Source organism: Trachemys scripta, chromosome 21 (assembly GCF_013100865.1).
Source record: "Trachemys scripta elegans isolate TJP31775 chromosome 21, CAS_Tse_1.0, whole genome shotgun sequence".
NCBI classification, from domain to species: domain Eukaryota; kingdom Metazoa; phylum Chordata; order Testudines; family Emydidae; genus Trachemys; species Trachemys scripta.
The window spans coordinates 6,587,662-6,615,508 of record NC_048318.1 but is presented as its reverse complement, the minus strand read 5'-3'; the positions used below and the strand labels follow the sequence as shown (position 1 = coordinate 6,615,508).

The 27,847-nt window shown below is 41.4% G+C and overlaps 1 protein-coding gene across 4 annotated transcripts in view; it reads left to right on the top strand.

Annotated features, from left to right (window-relative positions):
* Positions 1 to 20,236, top strand: part of ZBTB44 (zinc finger and BTB domain containing 44) — a 62,062-nt gene extending 41,826 nt beyond the window's left edge. For 3 of the 4 annotated variants that reach the window (XM_034754396.1, XM_034754393.1, XM_034754395.1), the window contains 3 exons: positions 11,495 to 11,658; positions 15,457 to 15,757; positions 18,545 to 20,236. In XM_034754396.1, the coding sequence (XP_034610287.1) occupies positions 11,495 to 11,658; positions 15,457 to 15,757; positions 18,545 to 18,827 (748 nt within the window). In that variant the 3' untranslated portion in view covers positions 18,828 to 20,236. The remainder of the gene's footprint in view (positions 1 to 11,494; positions 11,659 to 15,456; positions 15,758 to 18,544) is intronic. The other variant, XM_034754397.1, reaches the window with a different exon arrangement.
* The last annotated feature ends 7,611 nt before the right edge of the window (positions 20,237 to 27,847 follow it).

The window sequence follows — 27,847 nt, the reverse complement described above, 5'->3', positions numbered from 1 at the left end:
GCATACAGTGTATAGCTGACACAAACAAGGAAATGAAAAATTAATCCACATAACAGTACATATCTTCTCCTCCACCCAGAGAGAGAGAGACAGCTACTACAACTACTGTACATCACACATACCTCAACCGTAACTCTGTTCCCTCAATCTGTTGTTCTTAATATACCTTTACCAAAATACCCTGTTTCATCACTATTCATTATAGATGTTTAACATAGTAGTTTGCTGTGCTGGGAGCGGGTAGTTTGTGAAAGTGAGTGATGGAAGGCTGGCATCCCTAGGTATATAGAATTAAGGTTATGGGAGCATGGACTGACGTGTATGGTAGTTATGTTGAAAGGAAGGTATGTGCTTGTGGGTGGAGTATGGGATATGCGCTGTTGGGTAGCGTAACTTTTTATTTCCTAACTTTTGTAGTTTTTGTCACGTGTGGTATGTATGGAGCCACATTGTTTCCCAGTGAAGCTTTTAGTGTATTAATTTCCTAGTGTTTAAATGTTTAATCAAGGGAGTTGGTCTTGGGCAAGAGGTATGGACCCTATGAGGGCTGCTCCAGGAGCTCTGACATAGTTGCAGTGTCTGATAGAGAAAACATCATCAGCCAGCAGCTGCACTTTTCTAGCACACAAAATCTCTGTTGGCTGCTGATACATTTAACTTTCTCCATTGTAGAGTTGCATGTGAAAAAAGAATGTAGCTGCTGGCAAAAGATTTAGTGTATGATTGAGAAGATTTTACACACTTTGGTGTGTAAACTTAGTTATAATAACAACGTAGTTCTTATAACTATGACTAATAGTTAAAATAACCCTAAATATCCTTTTAAAAACTACCCGTTGTACCAAATCTACTCCCAAGTTCATCTCTATCCCGGTTTTTAAAAAGATACTAGTCAACAACAAAAAAACCAAACTGCCACAGACAGATTTCAGCCATGGATCAAATTCCGACACCTCCTATTAAAAAATCATACGAAAAGAAATTAATCAAAAACTTAATAGAAAATTCAAAGGGCATAAAACTAACACATTATGAAATTTACATGTAAAGGAGAAATAGGAATTTATGCCCCATCTTAAGCCCATGCTCGAAAAATTCCCAAACACAGATTTGTAGAACCATCAGTTAAATCCAGCAGGATTTGTGTACTATTTACTCAGTACTGAAGAAGCTGCTAGCTGTGTGCATTTATTAAGAACAGAATTCTGCACTTTGGGACTTTGGAGTTTCTAAACCAAATGATTTATAAGTTCATATGCAGTTACAGGCCCTACCCCATAAATTGGCTAAATATTTACGGCAGAGTTTCCTAGTCCCAGGAAGCTCACTCTTAAAAAGGTCTTCCCACTATATTAGAGTTATGTACCCCAAAACTTTATTCTCACTCTAGAACAGACTTTATTACCATTACCAACATTCAGATCTGCTCAGCTCAGTAGTACACAATCAACAGAAAAATCTTTAGCTGCTCTCCTACTCTTCTCTCTGAGGAAAAAACAAATTGTAGTTTAAAAAACAAACAAACAAACAATCGTGCTCTTACACTCTCCCTCTCTTTCTCTCTCAGTGCATGTATATGTATATATAAGGGGCTCTGATTTTGTCTGGAGGACAGTAAACTGGCCTCCTGGGCAGGTCACTATTTTTAATTCATTGTGCAGCATTTAGAATAGACACTTTAGAAGTGGGTTGGATGCTGATTCCTTATGTGTTCAGAGTACAATAAAGCCTGTAACTCTTAGTCACCTTCTGTTTAAAAAAAAAAAAATAAATCTAAATGCTTCCTCCTACAGATAGCATTATCCATTATGCCCTAGGCTCACTCGAGAAACATTATACCCCAAATATAGCTTGAACTTACTCCAGGCTCCTGGGAGCAACAGGATTTTTTCCTATCTGAAATAAGCATGAGAACTTTGTGTTCTTCTAACACTCAGTAGAGCTTCTGTTACTGAACAAAGCACTAAAAACACTTGGTTAGCAGATATGGATACAAAAACTTTGCTCATTGGGTTTTTTCCATATGGATCATTAGTTTAAACCTCAGTTGGAAATTCCTTGATAGATTCTTGAAACTCAGAATCAAGTTTTAGACAGACATAGTAGACTTGCACCTTGAAACACTTAGTTGACTATGCGTGTGCTGCTCTTCTGTTAGGCTAGTCTTTGTATTCTAATCTAAATATGTTCTCCATGCAAAAATCATATTATAAATATTTTTTCTGGTAAAATATCTTCATTCGGTGTTAATTGTCTAATACGATTAAATAGCCTCCTTGTTTCAAAAGCAGGTCAGATGATACATGACTTGAAGTAGACACATGAATATTTTATGTATTTGAACTTTTCTCATTGAACTGATTTCTGTAGAATTCTTTCTTCTGTTGAACATTATTAGATTGTAAATTTCCATAATATGGATATGTAGTAGACTGGTTAAATGTTTAGTCTAGTTTATTAGCTACTGTTAAATTAAGTTGACGCAAATTGCCAGTACTGAAATATATGATGTTTGGAAAGTCTAATGAGAATGTTTGTTCAAATGGCTTGTCCATCTCCACAAGTGGGGGGCATTCTTGGGACAAACACGATGTTTTAGTGTTCATATTTGTCAGGATTTAGTTTTGCGTAGCTGAATGTGCATTCCAGTCCATTTGCAGAATGTCAAAAGCAGATCAGTTGCTTATAGAATGTGATATCTGGACGTTATAACATGAATTATAATTAACAGTTCTTGTTTCTTGATCTGGGCTGATTGGAATGTTTTCTGTGCTTTTATTTAATTTTTAAAAATTACAAAATATTTCTTATTTAAAATGAAGCTTTTTAATGTATGTTACAAAGCGTCCAAAAATGTTTGTTTTTAGTTTAGATTTTCCCCATTATATCTGATGTAACAGGAATTGCTCACAGCTTCCAAGTATTTAAATAAGTGAGTGTATAGAATGCAAGGAAGGGGGGGAAAAGGTTTTTCCTTTTGATTTTTGGTTTTACATTTCTTCCTTGTGCTAAGGTCCACAGATCCATGAGCATGGGTACTTCAGCCAGCTTGCAGCGTGGGGAAGAAACCGACCTGTCAGTCATTGGGAGTTAGAAAATGCCCTGCTTCCTGAAATGCCCTCCAGTTTTATCTGCCTCCCCAGAGACAAGCAGATGGCTCACCCAAGCCTGCCTTGCTGCAGAGCTTTCTGGGGGAAATTCCAAACCCTATTTCAGATTTCTTACTATTTTAATTCAATAAAATATTGTCTGATTACCAGTTATCTCAGAGTGGCGTTTGCCTTTCAGGGAGACTGTCCCCTCAGCTCTGCTTTGCCTTCTGAGGCATTTGCAGCAGCTGGTGCTCCTGCAGGCTTCAGGAAGTGTTAGGTCAAAAAAAAAAAAAAAAAAGCCAGAGGCAAAAGGAAAGGTGCATGTCTCCTGCTTTCTCCCCTCTTCAAGTATCTCCTTGATGAGCTCGTCTGACTCTGTGGGCAGAATGCAGTCTTCCTCCAGTGCAGTCCAGGCGGGGTCACCCCAGACCCCTTTCCCCCGGCAGGAAAGTAGCCAAACGAGGTTGGAAAAACTGGCTCCAGGGACAAATAGCTCCCCCTCCTTCGGCTTTGTGAGTGGAACATTACTTAAAGGGCAATGCACCATACAGCCTGCAGCAGCAGCCATAACTCCAGCTGCAAAGTTCAGCTGCCTTCTCCCCCTCACGTTCTCTGAGGCCATGGTTAGAGGACAGTGGACACAGCATGGACTCTACCAAAGCTGCTGCCACCTCCATAACAGGCGTAGTGTTCCCTGCTGATATCCCAGGCTGGGCCCTCCAGGAGAAATGCAGACCTATCAGGCCCAGGTCAATCCCTTGTGCTAGAGACAGGTAGAGTTTCTGGGGAGTTCATTCTTGAACTTCATGCCATGTCTTTGTGGGGAAGGAGAGGTGACAAACCCAGCCTCTTTCAGGACACAGAGATTGCTAGCCACTTGAAACAGTTTAGGAGCAATCTGAGCCCAGTCTCTCCTCAAAGCAAGATTATAGGAACAAATTTCCAAAGGGGAAATAAACAAAATCAGCGCTGTTCCCTCTGAACGCCTCCATGGAGTGCAGCATGCACCTAAAGCAGTGGTTCTCAACTTATTTGCCATTGTGGGTCGTATATGCAGCTCTATATGTGTTACGTGGGCTGCATCCACACAATATATATACTACCTTTATGGCCCTGAGGGTGTCACATGAGCCGTAGCTGTGTGCTGATTGGGCTGCATGCAGCCCATGGACCGCGGGTTGAGAACCACTGACCTAAATGTTATGGGTAGGGCTATGATTTTGTCACAGAAGTAACAGATTCAATGACTTCCAGAGTCCTCTGTGACTTGAGCCTTCAGCACCTGGGAGTTGCAGGGTCACTCCATCACCCTTGGTGGCTGGGAACTCTGGGGCCCTAAGCTCCCAGCCACCTTGGGCAGAAGAGCTCAGAGCTGTTGCGGCCGGCCAGGGCGCCCTGGGAGCTCAGGGCCGGTGGGGTGCCCTGCAGCTGGGAGCCAAAGGCCGCGGGGATGCCCTGCAGCTCCCAGCCAGGTGGTGTGGGGACCCTCAGTTCCCCATTTTGTCAGGCATATTTTTAATAAAAGTCATGGATAGGTCATGGACTTCTGTGAATTTTTCTTTATTGCCCGTGACCTGTCTGTTTTTTTTACTAAAAATATGAGACACAAAATCTTAGCCTTTGTTATGGGTCATAAGGCAAATTGGAGTAGTCCCTGAAGTACAGCAGGAGAAAATACTGCAAGTGGTAGCTAGAACAAGAGCAGGCAACTGAGGCAAGGTCATTAGCTGCCCTCAGTTGCCTCAGAACTATATGCATGACTCCCAAACCAGGCCTATCTGGATTTAGATCTGTTTGGTTTCTGGGCCCTTCAGTTTGGGAGCGAATGGCTACCGACCGCTTTAGTTAAAATGAGGTCACTGGACATTGTCCACCAGAAGTATTTTAAGGCAAGAATCTCATGACCAGCTTTGTCCACTCTGAATCTCAAGCCACCTATGGAAATGCCAGGATGTGAATGAAACCATCCATAGTTTAATTCAGTTCAGAGCACTACAACCCTTTCCCCATCCTATTTTCTAGCCTCATGCAATCGGGAACAAACAGACCAGGGCATAAGTTCCTTAAGGATGCTTATCTTTCCCATTTCACCATCACATAGACAATTTTCCCCTCTTGCATGCAGATGGCAGCTTTTTATTTTCTCAACTTGTATTACCATTTGATTTGACAAGTGGTCAAATCCGGGTCTCTTTCAGGATCATGCCAGTATTAATTAATATTGACTTTAAGGAAGACACAAATTCACTTCTCTTCCTAGACAATTTTTCTGATCAGGGCTCTGTACGGAGTCAGCTGCAAAAAAATACAGCGATATGTTTTCTAAGATATCTTGGTTACATGATGAACCCAGTCATATGGTGCCAGGGGAGTCAATCATAGGATTGGGATGAGAATAAATACTATCAGATGCAAGGTTTCACCTCAGACCATTTTTAGCAGAAGATGAAGAACAAAGGAAGGGCATGCAGTATCACAGAAACAAAAATACAGCTCTCTAGGGCATGCTGTTCTTATACACAGAAATGCTTCCGTGATCAAGAGTTCATGAGAAACATCCAGTAATTCTTGTTATCCTCCTCTGCATCACATCCACTGGCAGAGATCAAGGTCTCATTGGATAGTCTCTACTCTCTCAGATGAGTGTACTAAATCAGATGTTTTTTGAAGGGATCCACCCATTAGCAAACCAGGCAGAGCAATCTTCATTTGATGCTAGTTGGGGGGTAATGGAGAGGGCTCATTCAGGTCCAGTACAACCCAGGGAATAGGTCCCAGAAAAAGCAGCACACAACACCAATGATCTGACGCAATGATTCATTGAGGCCTCAGAACACTGTTCCTTTCATGGGTCACAGACTTGTTTGGGTTGTGACAGTCAAAGTATGTGATAGGTTTTTTTTATAAATAAACATGGGAAACATGATCATATCAATCACATAGAAAAATCAACTTCTCCGGTCCTGGGCAGAGCAAAGTTTACTATCCCTGTGTGCACTGTCTATCAAAGGGGAGATGAACACCAAGGCTCACATGGCAGAAGTTTGATTGAAGTGGACCCTGCATCAAGAAATGTTCTTACTCATTGTAAGTTAGTGTGGTGGGCTGGTGAGTCACCTGTTTGCATCTGGAAACAGCAATAAAGCACCCTGTGGGCTTTCTGTATGTCGGGACTGGGATGTGAGATCAGAATTGACTTACAAAGCTGAGCAATGCCTCTACTGTGTGCCTTCCCACCTTTTCCACTGCTCCCCAGAACCATACAAAAAATAGGAAGGAGTGAGTGGCAGTGAAACTGTTGTCTTTCTGTCTGTCGGGCCTCATTAACCTAGCATTGAGTCTTCCAATGTCTGATTTTTTCCATAGTAGACCTCCTCTGAGGGGGAGGGGGGGGGGGGAGAAACCCAATCCAGACAGGTTTAAAATGGATACATGAATGAAGTGAATTCATTGTCATGGACCCTAAAAATCATTCAACAAATAGACCTTATTCTGCTGGTTGATGCAAAGTCTGTAATTTAACTACAATGTTAAACAAGTGAAATATAGCCTGGAATTCCTCCAGGAGGGCCTTAGTGTCAGTGAATAAGTGTCCAAGTAAAAAGGTCATGTCTCCAGTATAATGTTATCAACATGTTCAGGAAAAGGGAATTTTGTACAAATCCCAGCATTAAATACTTTCTTAAGGCAACAGCTGTTGCTCTAGCTCTGTGAGGCCATAGTAGAGCATGACTTTGGAACCTCATTCTGCTCCTTAGAGCGTTACCCAGATTGAGCCCTGTAGGAGGTGTCATTATACTTCCTATCCATTAAAGTAAAGCTCCCAGTATCTGTAATCTCCCATCAGATGAGCTTTGAAGTTGGCTAGGAGCTTTCTCAGATGAGATCCACTATTGTATTTTTCATTCAGACAAGTGTAGTCCTCTCAACTGTGTCATATCATTCATTCCTAAAGTAAATTCAAAAAATATTCTTCCTTCTCTTGAGCATCAAGTCCAAACTTCAGGAGCACTGGCAGTCTCAGGGTGGAGAAGTCATATCTCCTATATTGAGATCTGCTAGGTGGCCAAATGACCACTGATGCATAAATTCACTAAAATTCTGCATACTGGTGAATCCAGTTGTTAGTAAATGCTGTTTTTTAGCTGAAGTATTCTTCTGTGTCTTAGTGCTCAGGGGAAGGAACACTAAATTGGATGTCCACATTTAAGGGTTGATCCTAGTTCCTCCACTGCTGTGAAAATCCCATTGTAATGGCTCTGTTAACTTTCAAATGATGAAGAATAGGAAAATATATCTGCTTACCTGAACATTTCCTTTTTTTGAGTTTTAAGATCCACAGATCCAGCCCACCCTAGAGGCCAGTGGATTTTCCGGAACAGAGATGGAAATTGACATCTAGTTATATGGTTTTGTTCCATTAGGGGGAAAATTATCCTGGTTGTGGAAGTTGTCTCAATTGGAGGGAACTTCAAGTGGCAGGGCAATCCCCTGCTGCCAGTGATAGACAGGTCTGGTTCTGCCCCTAAGCTGTGAGAGGGCTGCAGCAGCCATGGTAATAAAAAGGAAATTTTCAGGTAAGCACAGATAATAGAAAAGGCCGTTTTTATCAACTGGATCACATTTGTCAACAAGCATGTGGAGAAGGGGGATCCAGTAGAGATAGTGTACTTGTTCTTTCAGAAAGCCTTTGACAAGGTCCCTCACCAAAGTAAACAGTCAAGGGATGTGCCTGGGTGGGCCACACGGAGAAGGCCACACTTAGGGCAGACTGGAAGAAATAGGGCAGACAATCCCCCCAAACTGGTGAGGGTTTTTCTATAATTAGATTACCAAGCCAGTAACAAAAGAGCTTCTGCAGTACCACACAGGTTAACCAGGAGCCAAACACAGTCCCCTTTAGGCATTTCAGCCCTTGGTTCCCCTCCAGACAAACAGGTTAATATAGTGAAGAGTTATTGAAAACCTAATTCATCATATGTGAGGTTCTTACTAATCCCAAAGACTCAAACACTTACCCCAGGACAACATGTATTTCAGATCTTACCCAAATATCACACTGTCAACCAATCCTTAGTAAATTAACTAAAGATTTATTAATAAAAGAAGAGTTATTGGAATGGTTAAGGAATCCTATACATTGGGGTGGGCAAACTTTTTGGCCCGAGGGCCACATCTGGGTGGGGAAATTGCATGCAGGGCCATGAATGTAGGGCTGCGGGAGGGAGTCCAGGGTGTAGGAGGGGTGCAGTGTGCAGGAAGGGACTCGAGGTTGGGGTGTGGGAGGGGGCTCAGGGCAGGGGTGTGGGGTGCAGGAGGGGGCTCAGGGAAGCGGGTTGGGGTGCAGGCTCCAGCCCAGTGCCACTTATCTGGAGCAGCTCTGGGGTAGAGGGCTCCAGGGGCACAGGGACGTGGTGTTGGCTGCTTCTGGGAGCGGCGCGGGGCCCGCGGCGCCACAGGAGTGGCAATCCCAAGGGCCACATCCAAAGCCCTGATGGGCCAGATCCAGCCCGCGGGCCGTAGTTTGTCCACCCTAATATACATACTAGTGATTTTCAGTGTTCGTAGATCAGGATAGTAGCAATGATGTTCTATTTGCTGGCTTGCAAAAGTCTCTTTGGAATTATCCCAATAGGTCAGAATCTAAAGGCAGCTTAGATGTAAAGTCTGTTAGATTTTCTAGGGTATTCCAAATAGCTACTTGGAGGATCTCAGTCCCATGGCTTAAACTTTCCCTGTTTAAAGCTTGGCAGACTAGAGATGCAGGATCAGGCCTGAGGTTTCACTTTTATAGTTCGCCAGTAGGCTGACAAGCCCCCTCAGGGGAAGAATAGGCAGTGCAGCTCGTTTGTGAACCTTTGTTTTGAAGTTAATCTTTTAGTTCCTGTGCATACACAGGTGCACTAGTTACACTCATTTACATAATCAGGGGGTAGCCGCCACCAGACTCCTTGTCATTTACATAATGCAATTAGCTGGCCCTCCATCATAACAGAAATAGATAAGCTGAAGACAATGTAGGTAATATTATCAATTTCCTGCAGTGTCTCACATCTTTGATCTTAAGGTTAACTAAACACAGTCACATATATAATGTAAGGTAATTAAGACATGAAAGGTTAATCAGAGTAGCAGCCGTGTTAGTCTGTATCCGCAAAAAGAAGATATGCATCCGAAGAAGTGGGCTGTAGTCCACGAAAGCTTATGCTCTAATAAATGTTAGTCTCTAAGGTGCCACAAGTACTCCTGCTCTTCTTTAAGACATGAAAACAGACTTAGAATCTAAAAGCTAATTTGGTTACATTGATAAACTTCTAACAAGATATAGGTAAACACAGACAAATACACTTAGCATCTACCTTTGATGTCTGTTATGACAAATGAATGGGTTAATGATTGCTGGTCTAGTACATCTCTTAGAAATTCACATACAAGTGAATTATCCTGATAAAATTGTAATGCATCCTGTTAAGTTGTTATGGGTCCTGCACAGGTTGGTTAGTCTGCCAGTGTCACAAGGGATAAGAGGGAAAGTCTTTTTTTCGATCAGTAACTGATTAGAAGGTAGGAAAGAGAGAGTGGGAATAAATGATCAGTTTCACAGTGGAGATTAGTATATAGCTGGGTCCCTCAAGGAACCGTACAGGGACCTCTGCTGTTCAACATGTTCATAAATGATCTGGAAAAAGGGGTAAACAGTGAGCTGGCAAAATTTGTAGATGATACAAAATTACTGAAGATAGTCCAAAGCTGGCTGCAAAGAGTTACAAAGGGATCTCACAAAAATGGGTGACTGGGCAACAAAATGGCAAACGAAATTCAGTGTTGATATGTGCAAAGTAATGCATATTAGGAAAACATAATCCCAACTATACATATAAAATGATGAGGTTTAAATTAGCTATTACCATTCAAGAAAGATCTTGGAGTCATTGTGACTAGTTCTCTGAAAACATCCACTCTCTGTGTAGCTGCAGTCAAAAATGCTAAAATGTTAGGAACCATTACGAAAGGGATGTATAATCAAACAGAAAATATCGTGATGCCACTATATAAATCCTTGATACCCATACCTGGAATACTGTGTGCAGTTCTGGTTGTCCCATCTCAAAAAAAGATTTGAATTAGAATTGGAAAAGATACAGAGGAGGGTAACAGATTGGAGTTTGGAACATTTTCTATGTGAGGAGAGATTAAAAAGACTTTGTTCGGTTTAGGAAAGGGGGCTATGATAGGGTCTATAAAATCAGGAATGGTGTGGAGAAAGTGAATAGGGAAATGTTGTTTACCCCTTCATGTAACACAAGAACCAGGGATCACTCAAAGAAACTAATAGGCAACAGGTTTAAAACTAACATAAGGAAGTACTATTTCACACAACACACAGTCAACCTGTGGTACTTGTTGCCAGGGGAAGTAGTGAAGGCCAAATGTATAACTGGGTTCAAAAAAGAATTAGATAAGTTCATGGAGGATAGATCCATCAATGGCTTTTAGCCAAGATGATCAGGGGTGCAACCCCATGCTGTGGGTGTCCCTAAACCTCTGACTGCCAGAAACTGGATTGGGTGACAGGATAGATAATTCAGTAATTGCCATGTTCTGTTCATTCCCTTGAAGCTGTGTGGCACTGGCCACTGTCAATAGGGCCATTCTTATGTTTGTGTTTAAGTGACAGGCAAGGCTGTTTCTAGTTGACTAACGTGTCCCATCCACCGTGAAGAAAACACCACACCAGAGGACCAAATTACAGTGCTATATTCCCCCCAGTTAGTTTGCAGTTAGAGAGTAGGTGAGGGTACTTAGATAATGTCAGGTAATTAATTTCTTTGAAAGTTAAAATATTTCCTTCATCCGCTACCTAGTGACCTTAAAATTATAACCAAGTTTAGTTAACTTTTAAACATACTGGTACATATCCTGTCACGCAACAGACTGTATCAAACAAACATCCAGTATGAACTAATGCAACTTACTTTCTTGCTGCCTGCTGGGCAAGCTAATGACTTGAAATTGTAAATCATATTATTGATTAATTATTGAATCTGATTTGAGCTGAAAATGAAAACTGTCCTGCCTCAGTTTCCTTTAAATGTCACGGGAACGGCAAAAATAAAAAAAATGGATTTGCTTTCCCATCTCACTAAATTCTTTCTCGTGGTCCATTTGCCAGTTGCACTTCATTACGTACTTTTGGAAGAATGCACGTATTCAATATGTATACATGTTCTCTGAAAAACAAAGTACATTGTACAGCTAGTGTTCAGTGACTGTTTCCAAAGAAATTGAGGTCAGAGGCCAGTGTCATTTCTTGCTTCAGGTCAGGTTTTCTTTGGACAAGCCACCTCCATTTTTTTTTCTAGCCTGCTTGTAAATCAGTGATTTTTTTTTTCTCCCCCCAGGTTGGAGAGTGTTCAGTATCCCTACCAACTCTACATTGCCCCTTCTACCAGTAGCACAGAGAGACCCAGCCCAAATGGCCCGGATAGACCTTTTCAGTGTCCAACCTGTGGGGTCCGATTCACCCGCATTCAGAACTTAAAACAGCACATGCTCATCCACTCAGGTAAGAAACTTCACTGTTTCCATGAATAAGTAGGTCATGGATCCAGGATGCTTGCTGGTTTTACAGCATGCTCAGTACTGCAACTGTTTGTTTTTAAATGAACTGCTGTGTGCAAACTGACTTTTTTGCTTCAATCTTTTTCAGAGGGGGGAGACTTTTTCTGAAAATTGGGATTAACCGCTGTGTGTGTACCTATTTGTCCCACATACAGTCTAGCAGTTTAGCTGAATAATTAAACTTTGTATGGATGAAAATATATTTATTAAAGTTAGTGGAATAAAACATTCATACAGTAATGGAGCTCCTGCTTTTATGGAAAGGTTTGAGGCAAAATGAAGATGTTAAACTATGTTGCTCAGGGGTGTGAATCATCCACACCCTGAGCGGTGTAGTTTTACCACCCTAAGTGCTAGTGTAGACAACGCTATGTCAGCAAGAGAGCTTCTCCCGCCCATACAGCTGCTGCCTCTTGCGGAGGTGGCATTATTAAACCAAGGGGAGAGCTTTCTCCTATCGGCTTAGAGCGTCTTCACCAGAAGCACAACAGCAGCACAGCTGCATCCGTACAGCTGCGCCAGTGCAAGTATCTAGTGTAGACAAGCCCTATGAATCCTTTGCAAGTGTTGTACTGCATTGGCTTTTTTTATTATACCAATCTCAAGTGGCGTAGAGTTCATCCTTGGATGTCAGACTGGTCTGCTGTGTTGCTTGAAAAGACTCATAAATCCTAAGAAAGCTGTGACCAAAACCATTTTATCCAAAGCAGGTAGCTGAGATTAGTAGTTATGGCCTCCTGTGTCTCAGAAACTTCTGCAGGGATAGGTGAAGGGGAGCAATCGAAATGACTAATATATTAAGTGGTTGCAATCTGTGTCATTTAGCAAGAGCTAAGTATCAGGTCTGCCTCTTTTGAATCAACCTTTCTCTCCAAATTTCTTTGCAGCCATTTTGTTTTCTTTCAAACAAATGATCAAAGAATGAGCTGTTAATGAGGTTGTTACTGTTTGTCACCCAGAGATTTAACAGTTTAGGACCGGGGTGGGCAAACTTTTTGGGCCGAGGGCCACATCTGGGTGGGGAAATTGTATGCAGGACCGGGGCAGGGGGTTGGGGTGCGGGAGGGAGTATGGAGTATGGAAGGGGGTGCGGTGTGCAGGAAGGGGCTCAAGGCAGGGGAGGGGTGCAGGGTGTATGAGGGGGCTCAGGGAAGGGGGTTAGGGTGCGGCAGGGGGCTCAGGGCAGGGGGTTGGGGTGCAGGAGGGGTGCGGGATGTACAAGGGGGCTCAGGGCAGGGAGTTAGGGTGCAGGAGGAGTATGAGGTGCAGGCAGAGGACTTAGGGCAGGGAGTTGTGGGGTGGGGTGCAGGAGGCTTCAGGCTCCGGGATGGCAGAGGCGCGCAGTGGGGCCAGGGCAGGCTCCCTGCATGCCTTCCCTGTCCCCAGCCCCGCGCTGCTCCAGGAAGCGCTACGGCCCCTGGGGGAGGGGAGGCGGAGGGCTCCGCATGCGCTGCCCTTGCTGCGCCTCCAGGTACCTCCCCCGAAGCTCCCATTGGCGTGGTTCCCTGTTCCCTGCCAATGGGGGGCTGAGGGGGGCGATGCCTGGAGGCAAGAGCAATGCACAGAGCCCTGTGCCCCCCACCCCCACCCGGGGGCCACAGGGAAGTGGTACCGGCCGCTTCTGGAGAGCGGTGCGGGGCCCGTGGCGCCACAAAGCGCAGTCCCGTGGGCCAGATCCAAAGCCCTGAGGGGCCGGATCCGGCCCATGGGCCGTAGTTTGCCTACCCCTGGTTTAGGATTTGCTAGATCAGCAATAACTGTGTCTTTGATAGTCCAGTGAATGTAGAGATACTTTTAACAATTACAGTGCAGGCCTCGAAGATGCCCCTTATAGTTGTATACCAAATGGAATTTGTGCCCGCCAGTCAGAATGGTTGATCCTTGCTGATGGTTTTTAAGAAATCAGATTATTCGTAATAGTTTTGATATTTTAAACATGTTTATGGCTGAAATACACAATAAGTTATATAAAGTGTATATAGTAAACAACTGTTGGTGGAGTTAACCACCATTTACCTAATAAAATGTTTAAATCTGTAAAAGTTATTTTGATATAAGAGAAATTGGATACTTGCAATTGAACAGTAACACGTTTATTCTCTCCTGAGTTATATTTGACATGTCATCTTGCACAAATGCCATAAATTTTATGTGAGCAGAAGAACCGCGATTCTCAAGGCACAGGTTTTTACTAGCAACTCTTATTGAGCCCAATAATGATCCATTAATATAGTTTTTTGGCATTTGACATTTAACAAGACAACCTGCCTGTGGATATTTGGTTATTAAATTGTCCCAAGTAGGCTGCTAAAATTTTAAGATATACACCAAGCATGCATGAAGTATTTCAGCTTGATCTGTCAGTGGGCAGATGTCAGTAAGACTTGCACGGGAAATTGGCAGATATTTTTTACTAGCTGTTTTTGAGTTACTCGTGTGCAGAAACCTCCAATCTGGAAATGCCAGAAGTATTTTCTCTCAACTCAAATGGGCTGAAGAGATTTGCCTCAAACTTTTCAAGAAAATAAATGCTTTTGGGCAGAGACCAAGCGTGGAAAGTTTCAGCCCCAAAGGACAATATTTTAGAATGTTTTGCATGTGAAAGCAAGTTTATAAAGAGACTCAGTTTAACCTTAACTGTAGCTTTCACTATGTTGGAAGCCACAATTAAAGGAGCTCAGTTAAACATGAGGAAAGCAGAGGAACTGACAAGTAAAGTTAACAGCTTGGACTGAAACAACAGCCTTAATTTAGACCATTTAACATTTTTTTTTCTTTTGAACTATAGTGTGAATTGAGTCAGAGTCCAGATTCTTGGCCTGAATTCTGTCAGACCATTTAATAGGACTTTTTGTGGTTTAACCTTTTGTATAGTATTAGTGCTGGTAGTGATGTGATTGTTTAGGGAGAGCATGTTTCTCTCAGCCATAGGCATTCCATTGCAGATTAACTGCTGCTGTACCATGTAATATTTGTATTCACTCTGAAATGAGCATGGTGAGTAAATGATGAGAGAGTTGGTAACAAGCCTTCTAAATTGGATGTAGGACAAAACTAAGGGGCAGATCGTCAGCTGTGTTAGTGCAGCTTTGTGTTCCTTTGACTGTGCAAAGCTGCATTAAGGCTTACTTACCTGACCCCCAGAGGATCACCCCTGGATGCAAGCATCCTTAGGTGGCATGGAGCTGCTGTATAGACTCCTACACCACAACTCTCTTGTCAGGCTCCTTGCATAAGCTAGGCTATCCCTATGCCCAGGCAGTCCCTTACTACCAGAACTGCTCAGTGGGGCTATAGACTTTCTACTAAAAGCAATCTAAAGGTTGCTGTGTCGCACTGACCAGCCCAGCTCAAATTGGTCCAAGATCAGGAGACAATGAAGGTGGTTTATAGGTTCTGCTGCACCAAACAGTCTGGCTGCAGCTCAGTATCTTTGCCTTGGTTTCTAATCCACAGAAGCCTTACAGCAGGTTTAAGTTATATAATGAAGAAGGACTATATAAGGATCCACCTTGTCTCTCTGTATAAGGACCTGGTCATTATAAAACTTCCTTCTCATCTGATTGAGAGAAATATCAGGTTTGATGCTAATCACTTCTGCCATTTTAAAGATAACCTGTTTGTCTCCTTATTAAATCAGTACTTTACTATGACTGGTCACAGCTGCTGTCCTGTTGAACAGAAATTGCCAAATGTGAGCTCCAGTTACACAAAGTAAATATTTCCCCCTCTTTTCCCACAGGCATTAAACCATTTCAGTGTGACCGTTGTGGGAAAAAGTTCACCCGAGCTTACTCGCTCAAGATGCATCGCCTGAAGCACGAAGGTAAACGCTGTTTCCGGTGCCAGATATGTAGTGCCACTTTCACTTCCTTCGGGGAATATAAACACCACATGCGGGTTTCCCGGCATATTATCCGCAAGCCTCGGATTTACGAGTGCAAAACATGTGGCGCCATGTTCACCAACTCTGGAAATTTAATCGTTCACCTGAGGAGTCTGAACCATGAAGCGTCAGAGCTAGCAAACTACTTCCAGAGCAGGTGAGGTCCACAACAAAAACCTAACAGGGGAAACTTGCTTTTTCTAAATCATCTCTTCCTGCTTTCAGGGCAGCCTGCTGTTCCTCTCATCAGGTTGCCAGCTAATTGCAGTCACGTTCATTCTTGCACTACTATCTGTAATCTCTGATCTGCTTTTTAGTGTGTATAAACTGTATAATAAGGCATTGAAGAATCCAGTAGTATGGAAAGACTTCTTAATGACTAGGCTACTTCTCTTTCCACTAGTATCTAAAAGCACGTTAATAGTGCTAAAAATAACATTATATACCACAGTCTGTGAGTTTTTATGAATTATTTGATGGCTGTATCTGAAAGAGTTTGGACTGTCTGTTTAGATGGGGGGGGGGTGGACTCATGACCTGATTTTTCTTAAGTACTTTTTATTGAGGGGAGGATTTTATTATGAGACTGCATGAATCCAGATGATCACATCTTCATTCTCATTTTTAGGTTTATTTTCCTGCTAAATGATGAAATTTTAACATTTCCAACCTATTAATCACACAGGCCTACTGCACATTTCTTGTTAATCAGGCAGTAAAGAATCGGCTTAACATACAAAACCATAAGAGCTCTTCAGAGGCCTGTAAATGAGTCTTGAGGAGTCAAAGTAACACCGTAATATCACACTGATATGGGATAAGTGTTTATAAACAAGAGATTTTTAAATAGAGGGATAAATAAATGAAAGTGAATGGGGGGGACTCTAGAGAGAGGGAGACTTCATTACTGTTAAATATTTAATCTGCTGAGAGCAAGTTGCGTTTTAAAAAATAAAAATAAAACAAAAGTTCCTTCATTCACGGTAATGCAGATGTGTACATGTAAGTAGGCTGTTTGTTTTAAAAAGTATGAAGTAAACCTGTTGTAAGTTTATTCTTTGCATCATAGCAACTAAAATTCCCCAGCAATAATCTATCAGGTGTTTTCTAGATGTCATCTTTTTTTTGTCTTATGAAAGGTTTCAACATTTTGTTTGGTGGTTAGTTCTACACCACTTGTATAAAGAATTCCAAAAGAACATAAATCAGGAAATGTTTGCTTGTCAGCTGTCTTTCCCCAAAAATATAGTTTAAAAGTACAAAGTTCAGTACCTTCTGGTGTGTGCAGTTCATTGAGGGTACCACTTGTGCCAGAGATAGCATGAATATACCACGAGATGATGCGGTTGCTGTGGTAAGCACTCTTTTTTTGTTGTTGAATACATTAAAACACACTCATTTTAGTGATTTCCTGGGCATTATTTGATTTTTGAAAATCCAGATTAACATGTTAGCATCGAGCATTTTCCCATTGTTCCCCTATTTGGATTTCCCCTAGATTTGGAAAAGTGCATCCTCTTCTGCAGAAAGAAAAGGGTCATTGAATCTCATATCATTGTTCTAGGAAACTGCTCCCTTTTGAATGGACTACATGGAAAAACCAAAGAGTGCCTATACTGGTTTTTGTTATGAATATGTCTGGTGCTGGATATTTGCAAAAAAAGTTGACTTTGTATCATGCTCGCACAGAGTAAATCAGGAAATATTGGTAGTGTGTGTGAGACCTTTCCTCTGAGCATGTTCAGCCCCCAGTTTCTGAGAATAAGCTATCTAGTTATTGTGACAAAAGATCCAGGACTAGGTGGCTTGGGAGGAAATGAAATTCAGTCCACTTCTTAGTACAGGGAAACCTGCCAAGAGTGATCACTCATGGGAGTTAGTAAAAATGGTCACTTGTAAGAAGTGGTCTCTCATTAAAGTTTGCACACCAGATAGTGGTGGTGTTCCATGACCTCTGCAAGTAGTCACTCATGACAGGTGGTCCCTCTTCAGAGGTTGTCTCTAAGGCAGGTTTTACTGTAATAGGATAGGTGTCAGCATCACAAAAAACATCACCGTTGGCATCCTTATTGATAGTTAAGCAGAGAGGCCAAGGATGGAATGGGCTACTGAAATTGAGCTACCCTCTGTCATCTCGAATAGTCCTGTGTCGTCGTTGAGGCACGTTGACGGGGCAACTTGAGGCAAGGTTTACATTGCTGCTGCCTGTGCTCCATCTGCTCTGTGGATAGAGAGCTCTCAATCCAACTTCTTTACCTTGACTTGTTGGAGCAGTGGGTGTCATCTGCAGGTCTGTGCACTGGGTCCTGCGCTAGCACACTTTATTATATATTTATATATATATGTGTGTGTGTATATATGTATGTATGTATATATATATATATGTATGTATGTATATATATATATGTATGTTATACCTTTGTCCCCAAGCCTCAGCCCTACCTCTTTTGTTTCCTTTATCCCTTTTAATTCCCTTTGACTTTGGACCCCTCCCCTTTGAGAGGAAGGTTGTGTATGATTGTCTGGTAGTCCCTGCCCCTCTACAGAGGTTGAATAGACCTGAATTTACCTGCACTAAATTCAGTTTGCTCTTAAAAAAACAAAACTCCAGCGCTCTCTTTTTTGGCATGGAGGCATTCCGCACCAGGTGGTGATACTAACATCAACTCCCATCCTCAAGGGGCTCAAACCCAGATATGAAGCTACCCCTGAGGAAATATGGCTGCATAAACTATGAAAAATTGATATCCCAGGTCTAGCTTCTCCAAACATGTAAATAAAAATTGAGTTATAACACTTAGTGAAGCATATCATTGTGAAGATTTTAGCCCTATGCTGTGATAATAGTTTCTTTATTCCCTGTGCAATGCAGTAGTTAGCATAGCTGTATCTGATGTTTCTTTGAAAGGTTAACATTCTCTTCTGTCCTTTGCCCCTCTTCTAGTGATTTCCTAGTCCCGGACTACTTAAACCAGGAGCAGGAAGAGACCCTCGGGCAATATGAGCTAGGAGAGCATGGGTTTGAAAGCAACTCCTCTGTCCACATGCCTGTCATTTCGCAGGTCTCGTCGACTCAGAATTGCGAAAGCACTTTCCCCTTGGGGTCTTTGGGTGGGTTGGCAGAGAAAGAGGAAGACATGCCGGAGCAGCCAAAGACTAATGCCAGTGCCGAGGCAACCAGTGATGACCCCCCGAAATCAGAGCTGTCCTCTATTACTATTGAATAATTCATGGTTTGGTTTCATTTTTGTTCTTTGGAAAGTGCCTGTGTTTGGTCCTGTACATTTTAATTTAATTTTTTTAAACAAAAGGAGGGAGATTTCCCTTTTTACTTTGTAAGCTACACTTTAAACAGAAAACTGCAACAGATGTTACATTATTTTTCATGACTGAATGATCAGTTCGGTGAAAATGTTTAAGACTGAATGCACAATAAGTCAGAGCATCATAAAAGCTGTGATGCACTTCTAAAGAAGAAGCAATCGACTGAAATCACTTCAACTTCCTTCTTCCACAATTAAAACAGCTCATTACATTTCTAATGCTTCTGCAGACCCTCTGGTAAAGGGAGAGAATCAGAAGACACTTTTAAAATGACCAGTACAAGCATGTATGCTCGCAAGTTAATTAATGAGCAGAGTTTTGACTAACTTTGAGTAGATGCGTTAATCCTCTGCTTAAAATATGGCATGTCCTATCTTTGTCCTTACTGTTTTTCAGACTGCTTACTAGAACCCTTTTCTTGGAAATTGTAAGCATTTCTGAAATTTAACAGTACCGCCCTTTTAAAAAATGTCTCTTTACAAAAAAAATCTCTGAAACAGTTCTGACAAACTGAGTGATGATGCCATGCCAGGTCCTCCCACTTCTGATATTCCACTCCGTTTAGAAACTGCTCATTCAAATAACCAATCCTGATTTGCTTATATGGGGCGAGACATACAGTCAAGGAGAGTATAAATCCATGCAAGCCTGACAAATCTGTCATCACTGTATCTTTCTGAAAAGGAAACCAACTTTAAAAAAAGAAAAAGTGTCCCAGACTAAAATTCTTAAACCTTGGCCAGACTGCTTGCAGTCCTAGTCACTTTCCCCTATCACACATATCACTAATATCCAAAAGCTGGCTAGAGAGAGTTTACAGAGGAAAAAACAAGTTCTTTTGTGCATTATTGCACACTTTTGTGCTTATACATATGCATGTATGCTTTCTGGGGTTTTTATTAGTCTGTTTTGGACAAAACAACCAATTTATTCTTTTTAGAGGCCAAGTTTCTAACCCAACGGGGTTGTTTATAAAAACCCTATATAACAGTGTTATGTTATTCCTGTTCCAAAACATTTTAAACCTTTGCCAAGTTAGTTTATTAAAGGCTGTTACTCCAGCTACGTACACAGCTCAAACAAGCAATAAAGTGAAAGATTTGCCATTTCATTTTTTCCAGATTTAGAAAAGGTTGTAAATTTTGAGTATGGGATTTTCAGAGCAGTGATTCTCATTTTGTTGCAGGCAGTTTGGGCTATAGTAAAGCTTAGAAACTTAAATTAGGGATTGTATAAATTCTTTGGCTGCTGATGAAATTAACTCTGTTTGATACACAAACAGCTGTGCTCCACAATCCACAGCATGCTGAGAGTTTAATGGAGATATCCCATCTCCTAGAACTGGAAGGGACCTTGAAAGGTCATCGAGTCCAGCCCCCTGCTTTCACTAGCAGGACCAAGTACTGATTTTGCCCCAGATCCCTAAACAGCCCCCTCAATTAAGTATTACCTTACCTTAGTATTCCAAGGGCATGTGTCAGACTCTCTTGGTTTTAGATCTACTTGGTAAACTCATGTCCCTCTGTCTCACACACATTAGATTGAAAGAGAAATATAGAGAAATGTTTTTTAAAAAGGGAGGGAGAGATGGTGCAGAGCTCAAATAGCAAGATTGATTAGTGTGCAATGACTTCAGCAGTTCTAATGCATCGGTAGAACTATGAAATATCTGCTGGTAGCAAATCAGTGTCAAGCTTGTTGCACATTGGTAATATTTTAAAAGGCTTCAGCGATTACATACTTACACATTTCTAGTGTTTCTTTAAACAAGTTTTCCCTACCCTGTGTTTATGTAAAAAAACAAACATTAATAAGTATCAGAGGGGTAGCCGTGTTAGTCTGAATCTGTAAAAAGCAAACATTAATAAGATTCCCAGTTTTTTCCAAATTACTGAAGCTAAGTTTTTTTTTTTTCCCCGTCTGATCTTGCAGAAAATGTCTCAGCTACAATTCATCTTATATGTCTATCTTGGTCTTTTGTAAAGGGCTTGGAGCAGAAATTTTTTTTTTTTTTTTTTCTTTTTCAAAATACTGTACGATGAAATAGGCCAGTATCCATTGAAGGGACTGGATCAGATGACCAGTCCTCTTCCACTTCTGATTTCTATAATTGAGAATCCAGTGAGACAGGACAGTGCCTGTTAAATATTTCTTCCCTCGCCCCCCAGTAGTTCAGGATAAAAGAAGGATCTGGTACTAAACTCTAATTCTTGATCCTCTTTCTCTATTACAAAAGCATAAGTCTTCCTTGTACATGACAATTTTTAGTCAGTCATAAGTTAAAAAGCACTTAGGTAGACACACAAACTCAGACTTTACAACTGGCCCAGTGTGTATAATGCACAATGAATTAACACATCACACGTGGATGGACTTATTCCTTCTGCCAAAAAAAGATGGTTTTCACCCAGGACAGGATCTGTCATAACACATAACTTACTGATCATGAGATGTGCAAATGCAGAATACATACACCTAGAATAACTGGTTTTTAGATGACTTAAAATTTTGTCGGAAGGTTAAGTGCTGTCTGAAATGCTGTGGAGAACACATTAAAACTTGGTAGCTACAAGGACTGTATTGTAGCTCTAATCTGTTCTTTGGTTGGTATTTGTAATTGTTTCCTGTGAATATATGTATCCCTTCTCCATAGAGAGGAGTCCAAATGAAATGTAAATCTTGTTTCATTTCTCTTTTCCCTGTCTTTCTGGAAGTGCTCAGTTCTTGGGAGTATATAATGTCCCTCACAGGAGAGATTTAAAATGTTCTAACATTTTACATCAAGCTCTATTGCTGGATTTCCAGGTTCTAAACTGAAATAAATGTCTAAGTAAACTGAAAGCAGCATGCCTTAGACTACCCTGGGGATTAAACCTGAAACATAGCTTCTTTAAAAGATGTTATCAGAGGAGTTTGATTCCTGGACTGCTTTTTCTAAAAATAGATACAAGGAATTAAGTTATATTTTGGTTAAAAAGTATGTTGTTTAGAATTTCTTTCAAATAGAGGAGGTTCAGTTTACTGAGGCAGTAGTACCTCTTGCAGCAACTGTTGAATTGACGAGTATTCTCCAGATGTATTCACAAAGTGGTTTGAGTGCATTTTCCTTTTGCATAACGTTCTGGTGTACAGAGGACGATCTGTACATTAAGTGGAAAATCCTTCCTTCCCCCACCCACTTATGCGAGAAGTGGGCCCTGACTACCACAGAACATGGATGGTTCTGTTTGGCAAGGAGCAGGATTCAGGGACATGGATCTGCATTCCCTACATATTGTGTGGGACAGAGCCTCAAAGTGGAGGGGAGAGGGTCACCTCTGGCTCCCCCCCACCCCCACAGAGAGGGGAAGGAGGAGAAGCAGTTGCTTCAGCTATGTGCTGGCCAATTTGGCCAAGAAATAGTTTCCTTTTGATGCATGCGCACACAGCTCCCATTAATGTCAGTGGTAGGGATACATTCACATTGAAGAGCTTAACCTTTCCCCCAGTACTAATTGGAATGTCAGTTTTCTGCAACACAGTTTTATTCTCACAGGTTAAAATTTTTGTGTCCCTGCTGGTTTGTCTTTCTCACTACAATTTGAGTTCAGTTGTCAGGCTAGTAAGTACTGTGGTCAAGTCTCTCATACTGAGAGTTTAGTTGACTAGATCTTTGAAAATGATTCTGGTTTTCACGAGGCTGAAAGGTGTGAACTTAAACTTTTAAAAAAAGTAATAGCTGCCAATGCAGTAAAATATATTTTATGAAACTATGGTCCCTAGGTCCCTTATGGGATAAAATTATATTGTTTTTAAGATATGGCTTTAAGTTTTTATATGTGGGCTTCAGTCACTTCTTGGTTGCTGGTTTTCCCCTCCAGTCCAAAGATTGTAGGGCATGAGAATTTTGCCATCGTCTTTTCAGGGCATACCCTGTAGCATTTTATATGCAATTTGGAGGGGTAGAGGCTTTGTGCACGCTGCCTGGATTGGCTGGCATAGGTAATATGCAGATGTAGGGAGCACCTTCTGTTCCTACTTCATTGTGGGCAGAAAAAAGTACTGGTCTCACCATCAAATATGGAGTCAGACTATGCCTCAACCACATCAGAGGTCACCAGCAGAACACGGTGCAAATTATTCAGAGGGAATAAACCATAAAACGTGAACTTTTTTAAAAAATACAACAATCATTGGTAAAGCTCTGGGTTTTTGTTAACTCAGTGCATGCTATGACAGTCATTCAGTATCCTACAGGGCTCACCTACAGATCTGGTTGCACTAAAAAAAAAAAAAAAAAAAAAAGTTTCTGGGGCTGCCCTCCTGTGTGGAAACCACAGTCTTCCTGAGGGTTGATAAAGTCCCCAGAGGAGATTTCGACTGACCATTTTGTTTAGCTGATGCATGCTTTTGATATTCTGACTATAGCCCTGCCTACAAGAAAGTCCTCAATGGCTTCCTTGCCCTGCTGTTTCAGTGCCTTGACTCTCTGGGCACTGGCCTTTGATGGAACCCTTGAAGGGTGGGGGAGGGGAGAGCAGGAGGAAAAATGTGAATTAAATTATCATTGGGCTTCTTTGTGTGTTTTAGTAACAGTGCAACCCTTTTAACTGTGCCAGTCTCCAGTCACCAGCCGTATATCCAGTCGTCATCTCATACACAGTACAGCTTCTCTTGTTGACGCTGGTCACAGCTAGATTACTTGGCATGTTTATTGACTTAACAGAAATGTTTTTTGGTTTTGTTTTTAATGTATACGATGTTTAAATACACTTCACATTTTATATAATACTATCTGGCTATTAGTATTTTTCAGGAACCATAGTTCTTGGTGGCTATATATATTTTTGTGACTTTTTTGTAAACTAAGTGCCGTTTCAACGTTACAATCATTTTTAGAGTTCTTGTAATCAATGTGAATATCATGTTTTTTCAAATCTGTTCTGAGCCTGTAGTGTATGCTTTGTGATCATATGTGTAATGTATATATTCTGTATAGTTACATTGTACTGAAATACTAGCTTGTTTGATATAAGAAAAGTATGTATTGGGTACTTTTTTGCTAGCCTGATTGTTTAATCTTTAAAAAAAATGTTTTAAAATACAAAAAAAAAAAAAAATCTCCAAACTGGTCCCCTTATAGGTCAAAATTAAGGGGGGGGGAGGAGGAAAACCTAGTTTTGAGTGTCTTTGGATAGAAACATGAAGCTAAGATTTTTCATTAAAATATTAATGTTTTATGGAGTATATACTTGCTTTGTGTCGTTACTTTATCTACGCCTAAGAGTATGGACAATAGACTCAATTCAGCTCAGCTATAAGCGGGTGCAACTCTCAGTGGGATTTCAGCCTTTTATATTAGGGCTGACTTTGGTCTGAAGTAGTTAAATAGGGTGCGAAACGACTCTTTTCAGCATCCTGTTCAGAGGGAAGGTAGTGACCGCAGAGACTGCCTGAGTAAGGAGTATTCTAAAAAAGTACCTGACATCATTTGACTTTCATATATGTGTGTACGATCCTTGCTATTCTTTTGCCGTGTGTTCTGTGGGGAAGGCTTCCTTCTGAATGTGGTTTTCCTGGTGGAACATCACTGGAAACAGGCCTGTTCTCAATAGAACAATGTTTAAAATGTCAGTTGATGGACTCTTTGCAATTGCAGCTATGAGCTTCAGTTTGACCATGGGACAAGCCCTGAGGAAGGGGGCTTAAGCTATGCCATCTCTGTCACTCCTTACAGTTAAAGTAGGCCTGCTCTGACAAGTCCACATGGCCCTGGCTATGCTAGAACAGTTGCCTCTCCACACGGCTAGGGGACTGGTGTCAAGGCACATGACTTCTGGAACAGCTTGATTGAAATGTTTAAAATTCTATCCAGCCACATGCATATTTGCCATTCCTGCCATGGTCTGATGTGATTGCCAAATATGAGCATGCTAGCAGTCCAATCCTTGCTGTGTTCAGCATCTGAAATTGGGATTAGAAAACTAAATGGAAAATGAGATTCCAGAGTACAGGGTAAACATCCATGATGAGCTTTGGAGGGGTAGGTTAGGACAGCTTGGGTTTTTATGTATTTTGTGCTCTTACTTTCCCTTTTGAAAACTTTGCCTCATGACTAGTGTATGGTGTGAGAATCATAATGCGTTTTGTTTGGGGAATAGCGGGGTTCTGATAAAAGTGTTTTGGACAGATTTATAATTTGAGCTGGAGGCCTTGACACTCTTCTGGTCATACTGCCCTGAAAATAGGAACCTTAGAACGTCCCTGTGAAGACATTCACACTGAAATTGGAAAGGCACAGTGATTCTGAATGAAGTTGCACAAATCGAAAGCCAACATTCCAATATATGTGCCTCAGTGTGAACATCTGCTGAGATGAGAAAAGATCAACAGAGTGTGTTGCCTTGATAGATCTCAGGGTCCAAAGAAGTCACTTGGGTGTGTAGGCAAGGGGACTTTTGCAATACAAATCCAAATATGCTAAACATGCATTTAAATTTGATATGAAACTTTTTCTATATTCAAGACCTTGACTCGGCAGTTATACTCTGTCTGCCTTAGGGTATATCTACACTACAATGTGAGCCCAAGGTTAGTAGAACTCTAGTTAGCAGACCCTGACCTAGGGCTTAAACGTCTACACTTATTGGTAACATCAGGATAGGAATTGCTCCTCCCTCTGCAGGAAAGCAGGTACGTAGGAACTTCTCTTCTTTGACCTTTCTTCATCCAGGCTCTGCCGCATACTCCAGCAATTGCTCAGGAAATCCAACCTGTGACCGCAGAGCCCATTGTGGATAACTAGTCAGTGCAGAATCAGTGGGGGCAGCACTGGCTCGTACCAAGGTTGGATATGATCCTCAATATTTGTTGGATTTTAATAACTTCAGTGCGTTCCAGCCTTGGAGATATGGTGCCCTGTCCTAGGAGATATGATTAGGACTATGTCCAAGGGTTGATGGCTTTGGGTCTGCTGCCAAGGTGACAAAGAATGTGATGGAAGGCTTGGTGGATGTTATTCCTCAGGGAAAAGAAACTCCCAGCTGAGAACAAATGTCATCTGAAATAGAGCATGGATGATGGAGGAGCTGGGTCTTGCTTTCATGGTCAAATCACTGCTAGTTTCCTGAAAAATTCTGATGAAAATGAAATTTTGACAAAAAATAGAAACACTCCCCCCCCCCCCCCCAAAAAATGATCACATTTTCTACCTCTAACTTCTGTGCTTTTCCCATGACAGCATAAAATGACTCCCTTTTAAAAGCTTGATCCTGCACATTGAAGGCAATGGGTAACACTGACACTGGCGTCAAAGGACCAGGAACAGCCCCTGCAACCCCAATTCATCAAAGCATTTAACCACGTGCTTCAAACCATCCTTATTCAGCAATGCACTGTTCTCTTGTGCTTGCGTGCTCTGCTGAATTAGGGTCTTAATATTACTGGCTTCTCTAACTTGCTTTTGTCTTCAGTGATCTTCTCAAACTTCAGTTTTTAAAGGGGTCCATGGAAATTACATTAGATATTGGACTGGAAACCCTAGAAGAAGAGGCAATAAGGTGGACCAAGATAACATGGAAACGCACAATAGAAGCAGAATAGAAAGCTATCAAAATTACATGGGAAGAAGCTAAGACTTCTTCAGCAGGAGCCCAGCAAAGATGGAAGGCAGTGATGAAGGCCCTATGTTCTGCATTGAATAGAGAGGCATGAGAGAGAGAGAGATGGAAACTGTATTGTTGTTAGTGTGTATTTGTATGAAAACAGACCCATTAACTGTGTAGAATAAAATCCCACAGAAAGAAGTCTGAAGCACTGCATAATAGACAACAGAACTTTAAAAAAGCAAAAAATGAAAAGAAAAAAAAATCCCCTCCAAGTTCAGACTTTCTTTCCCACAGTTTAATAAAAAATGCCTTTATGTAACATCGGAGCTATAGCGATCAGTTTCAGGGTTGACGTGACAATAATTATAAACAACTGTTATGTAACCTCTTAGTTGATTGAGCTGAAATTAATACATTTAAAGGAAAAGACAAACAAAAAGAGAAGCCCTTTAGGGAGCTTATGTTTTAAATAAATAAAAATCTTTCAGGTTGACCTTTTTTGCAAAATTAATGCAAGCCCTGGATGAAAAAGCTGCTTGAGGAATAGTTGGACAGAAGGAGCTGCTCTTTAGAAACACTATTTATGTTAAAGGGAGAACCTTGTTTTAAGAGCTACGACACATTTGAGTCTGAAACTGGGCGGTGGTGTTTAATAGTTTAATTTTAATATCAGTTTTGTTTACTTTGTTTAAAACACTTTTTAAAATTCTTTAACATGGGAGCTAGGTGTAACTCAGCCAGGTCCATTGCCTACAATGGAGATACACCTACTGAGGATATGGCCTATATATATAAAATTCCCCCTTTGTTTGCCTTTTGCCATCTGGCAAACATTCCCAGGCTTTTGAGTGATGCTCAAGTCAACATGGCTGGCCTGTACCAACTGTCTCAGGCTCACAGGGTTTGGGCTACGGGGGTATTTAACTGCAGTGTAGATGTTCAAACCCGGGCTCTGGGACTTGGGGAATGTAGATGTACCATAGGAAGCCAAGACTGAATTTAGCTTATGTTTTTCTATCTCCAGAGGTGTTTCATTAGCTCAGTTGCCCGTGACATGTTCTACTGCATGCTGCTTCCTGAATCAACTCAAGCAATCCAAATCCCTCTCCAAACAGACCCAGATTAACCTAATTCTTCCCCCCTTACTTTAGCCCTTTATGCCCTGTGACCTGTGCACAGCCACACTTTTCAAGAGGGAGCAGGGTAAACTAATTGAGTGAATTTAGTGTATCTGCAACGTAGAGGTTCTTATTTGATTCTAATCTGTTCAGTTATGTTTGATTTTATGCTGTTTGTTGTTTAAATGACAAGACCCGACTTTGTAATAGTTCCCAGAG